The 15,383-nt window shown below is 42.4% G+C and overlaps 2 protein-coding genes across 5 annotated transcripts in view; both read right to left on the reverse strand.

The window, feature by feature from the left end:
- The window catches only part of TAL2 (TAL bHLH transcription factor 2), a 41,287-nt gene that overhangs the window by 11,928 nt on the left and 13,976 nt on the right, over positions 1–15,383 (reverse strand). The window lies entirely within an intron of this gene.
- The window catches only part of FKTN (fukutin), a 91,523-nt gene that overhangs the window by 8,919 nt on the left and 67,221 nt on the right, over positions 1–15,383 (reverse strand). The window contains exon 11 of one of the 4 annotated variants that reach the window (XR_008629846.1): positions 8,809–8,876. The exons of 2 other annotated variants lie outside the window; for them this stretch is intronic. Coding sequence is in view for 1 of the 2 variants with exons in the window: in XM_055136925.1 (XP_054992900.1) it covers positions 14,660–14,736 (77 nt within the window). In the remaining variant the exon portion in view is untranslated. Of the gene's footprint in view, positions 1–8,808; positions 8,877–12,898; positions 14,737–15,383 lie in introns of those variants that run through there. One more of the 4 variants, XM_055136925.1, reaches the window with a different exon arrangement.

The raw sequence follows: 15,383 nt of genomic DNA on the forward strand, positions 1-15,383 counted from the left end.
GTCACATGAGGTCTGGGTGAATCCTAAAAGAGGACCAGAACAAGGCATTAAAAGCACTGAACTTGGGGCTGGAGAGATAATACAGGAAACAGGGTACTAGTCTTGCATGCAACCATCCCTGGTCAATCCCCAGCACCACATAAGGTTCCCTGAGCACTGCCAGGAGTGATCTCTGAGTACAGGAGTAAGCCCTGAGCTCTAACAGATGTAGACCCCAAACCAAAGAAAAAAATAAAATAAAATAAAACCACAGAAGACAAAGGAGGGGATCCAGTTGACAGGATAGATGAGTGGGGACAGCTGGGTAGGAATTATATGTGCTGGGCTATGGGAGAGAGACTTTTACTTAATGGCAATTGTATGCCTTATACATGTGATTGATATGTTTAGATTTACATGTGATATGATTGGTTCAGGTAGCAAGATAGATACTGGATTGGAAAGAAATAGTCAATGAGCATCATCAGAAATCATTTGCAGTAGTCATCCTAGATTTGTCCTTTTTTGGCCCTTCTGCCTTTGTTGTGTGTTGTGAGAAGTGTCACTCATGTCATTCCACCCCACCCTATTACAATGCAGTTCTGCTGGAGCACATGTTTTTGTTTTAAACCCAGAACATTATTACCCTTCATCATAGCCCCAAACCTGTGAGGTAGTATTTTTTTTAATGGCATATTCTGCACTTTTAATTTTTTCTTTTAAAAAAAGAATTGTTATAGCTGGTAAATCAGAAACATGTGATGTCAACAGTAACATTACACTCTAAGACAGAATCTGTCTGCACTGCTGGATAAGGATGAAGGAAAAGGACAAGGAAGATGAGAAAGGAGCACGACTGACTGTAAGTACCACCACTTGCTTTCCTCTTTAAGCATCACTATGTCATGTTATTGTTGGTTTTATATTTATTTCGTTTTGGGGCCACACTTGGCAGAGCTCAGGGCTTGCTCCTGGCTTTGTGCTCAGGGATCACTCCTGACAATGCTCAAAGGACCATACGTGGTACTGGGGATTAAACTTGAGCCGGCCTCATGCAAGACAAGTGCCCTACCTGCTGTACTATCTCTTCAACCATGGTTTTATAATTTTTAAAACACAGGAAACAATTTTCCCTATCCCATTCTGCTCACAGTGAGTCCTCTGAATGATGGGCTTCTCCCATGCCAGTCTCCCAGTGTCCCGCCTTCAAGGGCAAGGTCCTGGAGGGGAAGGAGTTGAAGTAGGAATTTACATAATCCTATTACTGAGGATTAGATCTGGGCAGCTAAACGCCTCTGTGTGCTTGAGCTAAAGCCCTTACTATTCATGGTGCTCACCACCCTTGGAGAGACTGCACCTGCGAGCCCCTGGGGTGAGGGTGGGGGGCTGCGGAGGGAAGGGCAGGTCACTAGAGAGCCTGGGCATTGTGAGGGTCTCTGGTTCTACTGCCTTAATAGATCTGTCTGGATTAGCCTGTGAATACTGGCTCTCTGGCCCTGTGTGGTGCAGAGATTGTCCGCTCCAGGAAAGAGAAAGTCTGAGGTTTTTGGGAAGGATTTTTGTCAGCCCAGGTAGTGGTGGGCCAAGGTTATTTAGTTAGAGATCAAGCGTTAGCCTTATCCAGTCTTAAATCTTCATTCTCAACCTCCTTCCAGCTCTATCCTTGTGCGCAGCATCAGCTTAGCATTCCTCACACGAATCACTGGACAGTAATAGTTAACAGAAGTTACTAGTAAGTCCTAGGTCAGGTTTGCTACAGCAAATGTAAAATTTCTTAGTGAACTTTGTACTTAAACATGTCAACACTGATATTTTCTGATGCATTGGTGCATTTACCAAGGTCTCACAGAGGCATTCAATGATTTTTAAAATATCTGCATTAAATTTTAATACCCAAAAGGGGAGAGAGAGAAAGAGAGACAGAGATGGGGGGGGGGAGAGAGACAGACAGACAGACAGACAGACAGACAGAAGAAAAGTGCCTCCTGTAGAGGTAGACTGTGGTTGGAGGTGGCAGGAGGGAAACTGGGGACACTGGTGGTGGGAAATGTACACAGATGAAGGGATGGGTGTTGGAACATTGTATGACCAAAACCCAATCATGAACAACTTTGTAACTGTGTATCTCATGGTGATTTAATAAAAATATATTTTTTTAAAAAGTCTCTGCATTTGTGTTACTTTCTTCCTCTCATAATGCTTATGACCTCTCCCCTTCCCCCCACCCCTCTCCCCCGCCCCATATATCATTTTCTTTTGAATACCTTTAAGAGGCCTGTTCATTTTATTGTTCTTTTAAGAACAACCTAGTGTAGAGGCAGAGAGCTAGTCCAACGGGCAGAGCACATGTTCTGCATGTTGGAGGCCTGGGCCCACTCACCAACAATGCATGATCCCTCAAGTACAGAGCTTTTGCCAATGATACATAGGTGAGAGAAAGGGAGGGATGGCTTCTGCTTGAAAAATAAAATTTTCAATAATACCCATTAAATTAACTCTCAGTCTTGGGAATTTGGTCTGTATATGATTTCTATTAGAGCAGTCTGACTATTCACGATAGCCAAAATATGGAAATAGCTCAAATGGCCAAGAACAGATGGCTGGATAAAGAAATTACAAGATATGTTTATATACACATCTAGATATATAGATATAGATATACAGATACACAAAATGGAATGCTGCTTGCCTATAAGAAATGAAACACGCTATATGATGGATTTGGAGAGCATCATGCCAACTGTATTTAGCCAGAAAGAGAGGGACAGACACAGAACGATTTCTTTCTGTGGGACATAAAGAAGTATACTAGGAGGATAACAAGTGGCCAAAAGAAGGAGAACCTGAGAATTAGTCTACAGAACTAATTACCATGAGCTTTTCAACGTAGGTGACCAAGGTGAGCGGGGGCAGACAGGCTGAAGGGGAGGGACACTTTGGTGGAGGGTGTGATGCTGGAACACTGTACATATGAAACCCTAGCATTAATAGTACTAATGGTGCCTAAATTATTTTTTAAAAGTTAAGAAGAGGGCTGGAGCGATAGCACAGAGGGTAGGGCATTTGCCTTGCACACGCTGACCTGGATTTGATTCCCAGCATCCCATATGGTCCCCTGAGCATCGCCAGGGGTGATTCCTGAGTGCAGAGCCAGGAGTAACTCCTGTGTATTGCCAGGTGTGACCCCAAGAAAAAAGCAAAAAAAAAAGTTAAGAAGAGAGTTGTGTGAAAAATCTCCCTTTACTATTTAGTATCTGCCTCTTCCCCCGCCCCCCCTTTTTTTTCCTGAGAGTGGTTTTTTTTTTTGGCAGGGGCTGGGGGGGGGGGAGGGTGGGTGGAGTTTCTCCCAAGTAGCGCTCAGGGAGCCTGAGGCACACCTGGTGATACTCAACAGTTCAATACTCAGACCCAGCATGTGGCACTGTTGGGGCCCAATAATGCTGGGGTAGGCCAGGGAGTACCAGGGACTGAATCCAGGGCCTCATGTATGCCGGGCATGCACTCCCGCTTCCTGAGCTACCTCCTGGGCCCTGCTGTGTATCTTTACACCTTGATATATATTTAATCTGACATGCAAAGATACATGGAAGTTTTACTGACTCACAGAACTGTTCCCAAAGCCAACATAAAATGACCCTCTTTGTCTTGTCATTTGTCATAAATTCCATATTTTTTCAAATTATTACAACTACGGTAATAATTTAAATTTTATTTTTTCCTAATAAAACTGTGCTTTTTTAAAAATAAAGTTTGTAGGAATGTGTGTGTGCATGTGTGTGCGTGTGTGTGTGTGTGTGTGTGTGTGTGTGTGTGGAGAGAGAGAGAGAGAACAAGAGAGACATTCTTGGTCATGGGTTATCTTTCTGTTAAATTTTAAATGGTAACCTCAAATTCCTTTGACTTTCTAGCTCTTTTTAGCTTTTTAAAGGAGACTCTCTCCGTGTCAATTCTTTTAAAGCAAATTTCATCCTAGCTTTCTTGTGTATTGGCTTTCCTACTGCACTGTAAATGTCAGGAGGGTGAGCACTTGGTTTCATTAATCACTAGACCTCCCAAAACTGTGCTGAGTGCATGGAAGAGCTGCTTGTTAAAGCCCCTATTGATGGGCGTGAGACAGTGCTGGCTCATTTCTCCAAACAGCTGCCTCCAGCCTGCCCTGCTTTCTGTCAGAAAACACACAGGTTGAAAGGGAATGCTTCCAAGGCTCTGGGAAGAGTTTCTGGGTGACAGTTGTGTTTTAAAAGAGAAGAGCATTCTGACTGGTGTGTGGGGGGAGCAAGAAGGGTTGAGGAGCGAGGAGGTAGGAGACGGTGCAGAGAATGCTGGTGAAAAGAGCTGATGGTTTGACCCAGGGGACACCCACTCTGGGCCAGACCCTGACCTCTCTAGTCTCAAAATGTGGCACAAAGTATTAAGTGGCATGCAAGGCATTTCACTTCATTTTCTCATTCGACATGAGAAATTATATTTTATAATTATAAAGTTACATAGTGATAAATTTTATCCTAAATAAAAACAGAAATAGTATTTATGCCCTAAGTGAAATACTGACAGGTATGTCCAAAGAAACAAGCCTTTGGCATAGCATTGACTGATTTGCTAGTTAGGTTCTTAGACAAATACGTTTCCGGATCCAACAGATGCTATAACTTCTCATGGAGGTTAATGTCACTCCATTGACAAGGCCCAGAGGGCATCTTGGTGATTAGCTCATCTCTTCTGAGGTTCTGTCTGGCTCCCCTACTTCAACCTACACCAACTAAAAAGCATAAGAAAAGCAAGAAACTGCAGGTGAAAGAAAGTGATGGAGGAGACAGGGGTACCTGGGAGGAGTTCAGAGCTTTGGTATTTTATCACAGGATCATAAGTAGAAAGATTTGGCTGTTTCACCCTCATTTTTGGACTTCCCTGAGGTCATTCCCCAGTCACAACACAAAAGAAAGTCACTCTAATCTACCGAACACACAATCTTCGGACACTGGGTACGTGGCCCTGGGCATGCTCAGTAGATAGGAAAAACAAAGGGGAAAATGGAAAAATGGTACTGATTTAGGAGGAAAGAAAACAGCTAACCACCTGGATTTTCCTCTGCTGCACACTCTAACTTTCCCTGACAAAGAAGGAGAAACAAAATTATTCTGTAAACCAACTTGCCCTGACTTGGGAGATGGCCACAGTCTGCTGCTTACTGGAGATAACAGATGACCTCGTTTAGGAATCTGCAAATGCTGAATCTCAGAGATGCTTCTCAACTGGATCCAAATGTCCCAGAGTCCTCTTGAATAATGAAGAGGGGAAAATAAACATAAGAAATGAGGGTGAGAGCTGGAATGATAGGACAACAGGTAAGGCATCTGCCTTGCATGTGGCGGAGCCCTGACATCTCAAATGGTCCCTCAAGTACCACCAGTAGTAATTCCTGAATGCAGAGCCAGGAATAACCCCAGGAAATCACAGGGTATGACCCCCAAACAAAAAAAATAAACAAATAATTTAAAATAAATAAAACAAAAAAGAAATGAGAGAGAATATTCCATCCACAACCCAGAACCAGATCTGCAAAGGTTTCCTGCACTGGTGTGCTGGCCCTTTCCTACTCAGTCTGCTCTCCAACCCTGCACCTGGCCTGCAAGAAGCACTATAAGAAGGTTACTGCTTATGGGTGGCAGATTATTAGTTGGTCTAGAAATTCAGCTCAGTACTTTGCCACTTTCTTAAGATGGCCACACATTTATGAAATAAAACACTAGGGTAGGGAGATAGTATAGGAATTAGGAACATACCAAGCATACACCCAGCTTGGGTTTGATTTCCAGGACCACCTGGTCCCCTAAGCATCACCAAGGGTAGTCCTGGAGGCTGCCAGCACTGTTGGGATGGTCCTGGTATCCCAGGAAACTGCACGGTCTGAGTGGCATCACATCTTCAGGCTGTTCAGTGGTACTGACAGTCTAGGTGACTGAGACTGGCCAATGGAGTTCCTGAACACCTGGAGCTCCACGTGGGAGGCCACCCCTGAAAAAATTAAAATTAAAAACTGGTAAAAGTGCCCCACAGTTTATTCTCTGGGCCTGTTTTTTTTTTTTTTTTTTTTTTTTTTTGCTTTTTGGGTCACACCTGGCGATGCACAGGGATTACTCCTGGCTCTGCACTCAGGAATCACCCCCGACCATGCTCATGCTCAGGGGACCATATGGGATGCTGGGAATCGAACGCGGGTCGGCCATGTGCAAGGCAAACGCCCTACCCGCTGTGCTATTGCTCCAGCCCCCAGGGCCTGTTTTTTTAAAGTAAAAATACTCCTCATTGGTTGGCTATAGATTGAATAGGATAGGGTCCTGCAAAGCACCAAGTGGAACGTGGTTTAGTATGTAGTAACTAAGAGAAGACTATTAATTTGGCTTTTGAGAAAGGCTGACTAGTATTTGAATCCCTACTGTGACACCAGTCTCGCCCTGGGGGAGTTACTTAATTTGTTCCAATCTCACTCTCACCCACATGGAGGAGCCTGGCAAGCTACCCATGGCGTATTCGATAGGCCAAAAACAGTAACAACAAGCCTCATAATGGAGGCTTGTTACTGGTGCCCGCTCCAAGCAAATCGATGAACAACAGGATGACAGTGCTACAGTGCTACAGTGTTTTTGCTCATTTTTTTGTGGTGCTGGTGATGGAACCCCACACCTCACCCCTTCGAGGTAGGCACAGTCCCACCTCAGCCCCTGAGCTGCTTCCACAACGCCTCGTTACCTTCCCACCAACAGCATGTGAGACCTCCTGAGCAGTTTTGCATCTTACTTTGGGGACACTAATCCTGGCGGTTTGCGCAGCCATCACTCCCGGTTGTGCTCAGGGAACCCTGCGTGGTGTCGGGGATCATACCAGGCTTGGTCATGTATAAGGGCAAATGCTTTCACCCTTGGACTGTCTCCCCAACCCCTCTTTTGTTTGATTTCACTTTATTATTATGATATTTTTTAATATTGGAGCACCCCCTGCAGTGCTCAGGGGTTACTCATGGCAGACTTGGAGGACCATATGGGATGATATGTAAGCAAGTCAAGTGTCTTACTATTATATTGCTCCAGCCCCTGTTTTATTAAATTAAATTTATTTATCTATTTATATATTTTTTGGGTCACACCTGTTGATACTTGGATTGGAGCAATACCACAGTGGGTAGGGCGTTTATCTTGCACGGCCAACCAGGGTTTGATTCCTCCATCCTTCTCAGAGAGCCCAGCAAGCTACTGAGAGTATCCCGCCTGCACTGCAGAGCCTGGCAAGCCCCCCCAGGGCATATTCTATATGCCAAAAACAGTAACAACAAGTCTCACAATGGAGACATTACTGGTGCCTGCTTGAGCAAATCAATGAACAACGGGACGACAGTGCTACAGTGCTCACTCTTCCCAGTTGTGAATTGAGAATAATATCAGTTTAGTGGGATATTGTAAAGGATCCGTGAGCAAATGCATAGAATTAGTAATCTGGAGCTAAATGCTTAGAAATAGTGGTAATAATCTTGGTTGCTCAATAATTGTGTGTTACCAGATCTCCATCTGAAAGCTAAAAGGGGAATCATTGTACATGTATCCAATTTCCTCCTAAGGGAGAGAATCTTCCTTTCATTTGCCCTACCTGGTATCCTGGCTCCCATCTCTCTCTTCCAGTTGCTCTGGCTTCTGCATGACTAAGAAGCATTAGTTGCACTATTTGGAGCAAACACAGCTCAGGGCTGGATGAAGACAGAAAAGCAAAGCTCATCCTGAGCATCAGGTCCATATTAATTTCTACTGTCCAGCTCCTGGGACCCTAGACCCCCTGATAATACACAGCCACATTAAGATATTGAAGCCAGATGAGTATTTCTACCCAGAGCAAATGTTGACTACTGCAACAGAAATAACTCTCTTAGTAGACTTCCCACCCCAGAGTTACCATCAGAGTAACACAGCCGTGTAGATTCCCACTGCTGGTGCTCTCAAGACCAGCCTGGCTTTGTTCTCAGTTCTGCAGACCTGGAGCTGGGAGTCTTCTACTTCTAACCAATAAACCCCCGGGCAGCGGGAAGAGCCAAAGGATGGGCAGAATCAGGAATAGAAGAAAATAAAGTTTAAACAATACCGAGGACAGGGACTAGAGATAGTACAGCAGGTAGTGCATTTTCCTTGTACATGGCCAACCCGGCTTCGATCCCCGGCATCCCATATGGTCCCCCAAGCAACGCCAGGAGTGATTCCAGAGCGCGGAACCAGAAGTAACTCCTGAGCATCTCTCGGTATGGCCCAAAAAGAAAACAAAAAACTGGGGATATTGTTGGAAGAAAGGTCACACTGATGGTGTTGGAACACTAATGTTTGAAGCAAGTATACAATGAATAACTTTGTAAATCACTGTTCTTAATAATAACTAACTTAAAAATATATAATGAATTAAAAAATTATTTTCTGTTCTTTGTATCAGGGTGTATACAAACCAAGACTTATCAATAATTTGCCAGATAAGGATTTAGATGCTTTGTGTATAGCAGATAAGAATGCAGACTTACAGAGTAAATTCATAGAATACTCCCCTTAAAGTCAATACTGTCAGGCTTATCTGCTTCCTCCTACCCGACTCAGCTCCCTGGAGACCAGGCTGGAAAGAAAGGGGCTGAAAACTGAAGGTGCAGGATGGAGTTGGGGAGGAGCTTCCGCTACCCAGACTGATTTTCAGGCAGGTGGGGAGAAATCTGCAAGGCTTAAACTGCCTAGAGCCCCGGCTTCTCCATCAGACAAATCCCAAACCAAACATACACACTGAATGGAAGAGGGAAGCAGCCCTGACCTCTCAAATCCAGCAGATGTTTTCACAAGGCGCCAACGGGACTTCTTAGGCAAATCAGAGGATTTTACCTGTGAGGTAATAGAAAACAGATATTGGTTTGAACCCCAGCTCTTGATGTAGGCTTATGAAAGTCATGTGATTTTCTGGATGAGATGAGCTAGGAGCATATTTGTTCTCACAGTGGGTCTTCGACCCTCATTTCAGGGTTTAACTCTTGACAGAGTTCCTGAAACTTGCAATTTCCTGGGTGACAGGAGTGTATTTCATTTTAATGAGGCTACTCGGAATGGGTTCCTGGATGAGGGCTGATGATGGGAAAACCAAGCCTTGATTAGAAGCTTGGAATGATCACTCCCCCCATCTCTCCATCCCACCCCTCCTCTCTTGAGAAGCGAGAAGGGCTGAGAATAGTTTGTGATTGTTTCTATGTGATGGGCCCGCTACAAAAATCCCAGAAGCACAGGGTTTGGAATCATCTGTCTGGTGAACACAGGACGTACTGGGAGAGTGGCATGCCAAGAGGACATAGAAACTCTTATCCATTTTTTCCCAGCTTGCTCTAATTCTCTGCCCTCTGGACAATCATCCAGTCATTTATAATATTCTTTTTTTTAAAAAAAAATTTTATTAGGGCCGGAGCAATAGCACAGCGGGTAGGGCGTTTGCCTTGCACGTGGCCAACCTGGGTTCAATCCCCAGCATCCTATATGGTCTCCCAAGCACTGCCAGGAGTAATTTCCGAGTGCAAAGCCAGGAGTAACCCCTGAGTGTGACCCAAAAAGCAAAAAAAAAATTTTTTTTTATTAGTGAATCACTGTGAGGTAGTTACAGACTTACAAACTTTTATGCTTTCATTTCAGTCATACAGTGGTTGAGTGCCCATCCCTCCACCAGTGCCCATTTTCCACCACCAATGGTCCCAGCATCCCTCCCACCACTCCCACCCCATCCGCCCTCCACCTCACCCCACCTCTGAGGCAGGGAATTCCCTTTTGTTCTCTCTACTTTGGGGTGTTGTGGTTTGCAATAGAGGTATTAAGTGGCCATCCTGTTTGCCTGAGAACAGTTGACTGGTTAAAGAAACTTTTGGTACATTTACACAATGGAATACTATGCAGCTGTTCAAAAAGATGAAGTTATGAAATTTGCATATAGGTGGATCAACATGGAAAGTATCATGTTAAGTGAAATGAGTCAGAAAGAGAGGGACAGACATAGAAAGATTGCACTCATTTGTATGTAACAGAATGGAGATTAACACCCAAGAACAGTAGAGACAAGTACCAGGAGGATTACTCCACAGCTTAGAAGCAGGCCTTGCATGCTGGGGGAAAAGGCAGCTCAGATAGAGAAGGGACCACCAAGTAAAGGGTGCTAGGAGGCCCCATTCAGGATGGGAGATGCGGGCTGAAAGTAGATTATAATATTCTTTTACAAGAAACTGGCATTGGCTAGAGAGACAGTAGAGGGTTAAGGTGCTTGAATTGACCACCAAGACTGACCCCTGAGTACAGGAGCCATGAGTAAGCTCTGAGTAATAGTAAATATTGCCCCAAACCTAAAGAAAGAAAGAAATTTGTAAATGTAAGTAAAACAAGATGAAACAAAACAAAACCTCTTACTGAATTCTGTGAACCCCTCTAGCAAATTAATTGATCAGAGAGGGAACCTCTGCAATTTGATTTTGATTCTGGTGTCTAAAGGGAGTGGCAAGTTTTCGAGACTGAGTCCTTACCAGTAGGAGGATCTGATGTTATTATCTTCAAGTAGATGATGTCAGAATGGAGTTAACTTGTAGGACACCCAGTTGATATTAGAGAATTTCATGGCATGGATAAGGCCACCCTATACTTGTGACAAGAGTATCATAAGTAAAATGTTCTTTGTGAAAGTATGGAAGAAATACAGAGTAGGGAAGAACTGGGTTTTCACTACCCAGGAGAGCTGTGAATGTTTCTAACTTATTACCATAAGTCTAACCAGTTAAAAATAAACCTAGAAAAAAATCTTAATTTCTCACCACTGCTTTTTGTAACACAGATACTCCTATACCACCCAAAAGCAAATGTATCTGTTCTAGGTGACAAGAATGTGGTTTCTTTGCATTGTCTAGATATAGTTTATCATCTAAGGGTGCAAACCTCTCTCATGGAGCTAAAACAGACCATTTTAAAAAGATTACAGGGAACACCTCTTCTCTCCCAAGCAGCCCCTCTTAATCTCAGCAGACATTGTGGAGGGTTCAGAGAGTGAAACAGCAGTCAAGCTTGAACTCAGACTCAAGAAGCAAAAGCTGGCTGGGTGGGAATGGAGGTAGAGTGAAAAGACAGATTTGGCCTGGCCTAGCCTGATTTATTAATTTAGAATGGCCCAGAAAAACCAATGGATCCTCCAAGTCTTCTTACGGAGATAGCATGAGCAAAGTCAGTTGTTAGCATAAGATAAACTCCCAGTGTAACTATAGCTCCACTTTACCCTTTGGATACTAGAGTTTCGAGATGTAAACAGACAGTAGGGAAATCAAGACAAAAAACCTGGGCCCCGCTCCTCCCGCTCCTCTCCTGGCTTCTGCTTCCCCCAGCTGACATAGCTAGAGTATGAAGGAAAGATGACTCCTAGTGAACCTGACTATGGCAGGTCTGATATACAGGGAGAATAGCTTCCTAAAAGCAAAGTGTTTGTTCCTGAGATTATACCACCTCCATTTTTGTCCCCCCCCCCCCGCTAAATAAATACAATCTAGCTGAAGTAGAGAATTGCAAAGTTTAGGTTTCAAAACAAACTCTTACATATTCCAACTATTTCCTGCCTAGTTCAAAGACACTAGACAGATTTCTGATAAAACATTTGCAGAAAATTAGGTACCCAGTTACTTTTTTTGTAACATTCACATGAAAATGTTCTCTAATTTTTTGAGACTAAAAAAAATATTTTGAATTATATTTTGAAAAATACTTTGAATTAAGTTTTAGATAAAAACAGAGAAGTTTTATATAAAAGCACACATATAATACTGAATTTGTAGAGACCTAACAACAATAACTATCGGCTTACTGATAAATGTAACTAACTGATAAATGTACTTGCTGATAAATGTAAAAAAGTAAAAAAGTCAACCACAAAGAACACAAGGGAATAATAATTAAAAAAATAATATTAAAGAGAGTTTCAGTTTACTGAAAAAATCAATTAAGAATTGCAGGAAACTTGGGGCTGGAGTGATAGCACAGCGAGTAGAGCGTTTGCCTTGCACACGGCCGACCCGAGTTCGAAACCCAGCCTCCCATACGGTCCCCTGAGCATCGCCAGGGGTGATTCCTGAGTGCATGAGCCAGGAGTGACCCCTGTACATTGCCGGGTGTGACCCAAAAAGCAAAAAAAAAAAAAAAAGAATTGCAGTGCAGAGCCAAGAATAACCTGTAGACCTCACCTCTTGTGACTCAAAACAAAAACAACAACAAAAGAGAATTGTAGGAAAATAATGAAATCTGTCAAATAAAAAATTTAAATTTCTTCCAAAAATTATTCCTTTTGATTTTATTACAAGGGCTGGAGTGATAGCACAGCAGGTAGGGTGTTCGCCTTGCACACGGCTGACCTGGGTTCGATTCCTCTTCCCCTCTTGGAGAGCCCACCAAGCTACTGAGAGTATCCCACTCGCATGGCAAAGCCTGGCAAGCTCCCTGTGGCATATTGGATATGCCAAAAACAGTAACAAGTCTCACAATGGAGATGTTATTGGTGCCTGCTCGAGCAAATCAATGAGCAACGGGATGACAGTGATTTTATTATGAAAAAGGGTTATATAATCTGAATGTCTGTAAAATGTTTAAGCATACATTCTAGTAAAATTATTAAGAATATGGGACATAGATCATATTCAAAAAGAAAACCAGACAAAGACGCTATACCTCCACTGTCGGACCCTAACAGTGACCATCCAGCCTGGCTGATGAAGTGTTTCCAGGAGTGGCTCTTGGGGTCTCTGAACACTGTTTGGAAGTGCCTCCCCACATCCCCAGAAAGACACTTCAGTTCATGTGAGAAATGATGACAAGAAAGTGGTCAATTCTTTGCTCATATAATATAATTGACACATGACAATGCATACATTTAAGGTACACAATAATTATATATATAGCGATTATATATAATAGTGATTGTATATGATAGTGATTATATATAAAACAATGATTATATACATATATATGTACATATCCGGAGTAGCATACCAGATTCAATGGGATGTGGTATAGAAGGCGACCAATCTCAATCAACAGAATATAAACACAGAAAGCTTGACCTGTAGAAACATTTTAGTAATCTCTTACATAAGAACTCAATGGTTTCATGGTGAGATACAACAATCTTCACTTTCTTCTAAGGAAACATTTTTTAATCAGTCTGTTAGCAAATTATTGATAACAAGCAACATAAAATAAATTATTGAGGGCCTGCTACGAAGGCAGGTTTAAGGGGTGGTTGGAAAATTTGGAGACAATAGTGGAGGGAAGGTGTAATGTGATGAGATTGGTGTTGGAATATTGAATGCCTATAAAAAATCATTATGAACTTTGTAAGAAGTAAAGAGGAATGTTAAAATTTTAAAAATTTAAAAATCTTTTAAAAAAGAAAAAATAATGTATTAATGGTCACCAGAATAAGGCCCACATCTTTGGCAATCACCAATCTATTGTTTCTACTAATTTGTTTCTTTAGGTCCTTCATATACAATATTGAGATATAATTGATATGATATTAAATAAGTTTTAATATATAACAATAATATGACATATCTAAGATGTACATATGTGCGTCTCTGTCTATAGCTATCCTTTGTGAAATAAACATAAAAATGCTCTCTGCTTCTGACAAGACCAATCTTTTCTGTGTCTTTATATTTGGTGTTTTTTTTGTGTGTGTGGGCACACCTGGGCAGTGCTCAGGACTAACTCCTGGTTCTGTGTTCACAGATCATTCCTAGCAGGGCTCAGGAGACCATATGGGGTGCTGATGATCAAACCCAGGTTGACCGTAGGCAAGGCTGAACTATCTCTCTGGTTGCCTCGTTTGTTCTTCAGTTTTATCTTTTACATATAAGCCAGATAATATAGCTATTATCTTCCTCTTTCTGTCTTACATCCTTAACATAAAACACTCAATGTCCATCCATGTAACAAATGGCACAAGAATTCCTTCTTGCTCATAGCAGAATAACATTCCATAACACACAAGTACCGTTTTATAAATAAAAGGAAACCTTGCCATTCCTGGCACTTGCAACATGAATGGATAGATGTTGAGGAAGTTGCTCACGACACACACATTATCATTCAAGTGTCCATAGGCACACTTAATGTTGTTTACATGAGTCCATGTCTTGGCAACTGTAAATAAAACTGTAGGTATTTCTGCAGGATAGTCATTTTTGTCTCCTTCAGATATAGACCCAGAAGTGCTGGACTATATGGTATCACTGCATCATTGTCACCCCACTGCTCATCGATTTGCTCAAGCAGGCACCAGTAATGTCTCCATTGTGAGACTTGTTACTGTTTTTGGCATATTGAATACGCCACAGGGAGCTTGTCAGGCTCTGCCGTGCGGGCGGGATATCTCTCGGTAGCTTGCCGGGCTCTCTGAGAGAGATGGAGGAATCGAACCCGGGCAGGCCGCTTGCAAGGCAAACGCCCTACCCGCTGTGCTATCGCTCCAGCGATAATTGGTAATTGTTTTTAAGCTTCTGATGACCTCTATACTGCTTTCCACAGAGGATGTACTTATTTACTAGCGCACAAGTACCCCTTTCTCCACATTCTCACTAGTAATGTCCTTTTTGAAAATAGGCATTCTAATGAGATCTCATTGTGGTTTTGATCTGCACTTCCCTGATGATTAGTGGTGCTTCTTCAAGTACCTGTAGCCACTCTTCCATTGGAGAAAGTGGGCAAGTAGAGAGAGGAAGGGGAGGTGGGAAGGAAAAAAATTAGCAGCAGCTCCTCTGGCCAGAGACATCCTTATCTTTTCCTCTAAATCTAACCCAGGAGGGAATCTATTGTTCATTCTGGTGCTCACTGGAAGGTCTGCATCCTTCCCTATTCTCTTTCTTCATAAAGACTGATCATGTAGGCAAATTGGTTACTGTGAGGAAATGAACCCACCATTTTTCAACCAGCCAGCTTGTCACCAATAAAGCTCTTTCTTGGCTCACCACTTTGTCTCTCAGTTGGCTTTCAAACTGGAATCAGACCTCCCAGGGTACATTTTTTGTTTGACTAGTGAGTTGAGTTAAATTCTTTGTAATATTTTGAATATTAATACCTTATCTGATATGTGTTTTGTAAACATTTTCTTCAGACCTATAAGTTTTTCTTTTGTTTCTTATCGTGCAAAAATATTTTAAAGTCCTACTTGCCTGTTTTGTTGTTAGTTACATGGGTGTCATCCAGAATATCAGAGCCACGACCAAATGAGCTTTTCCCCATTGTCTTCCAGAAATTCATAACTTCAGGTTTTCACATTTCAGTGTTTTAAGAATTTCAAGTTAATTTTTATGAGTGGTTTTAAGATACGGA

Source organism: Sorex araneus, chromosome 1 (assembly GCF_027595985.1).
Source record: "Sorex araneus isolate mSorAra2 chromosome 1, mSorAra2.pri, whole genome shotgun sequence".
Lineage (NCBI taxonomy): Eukaryota > Metazoa > Chordata > Mammalia > Eulipotyphla > Soricidae > Sorex > Sorex araneus.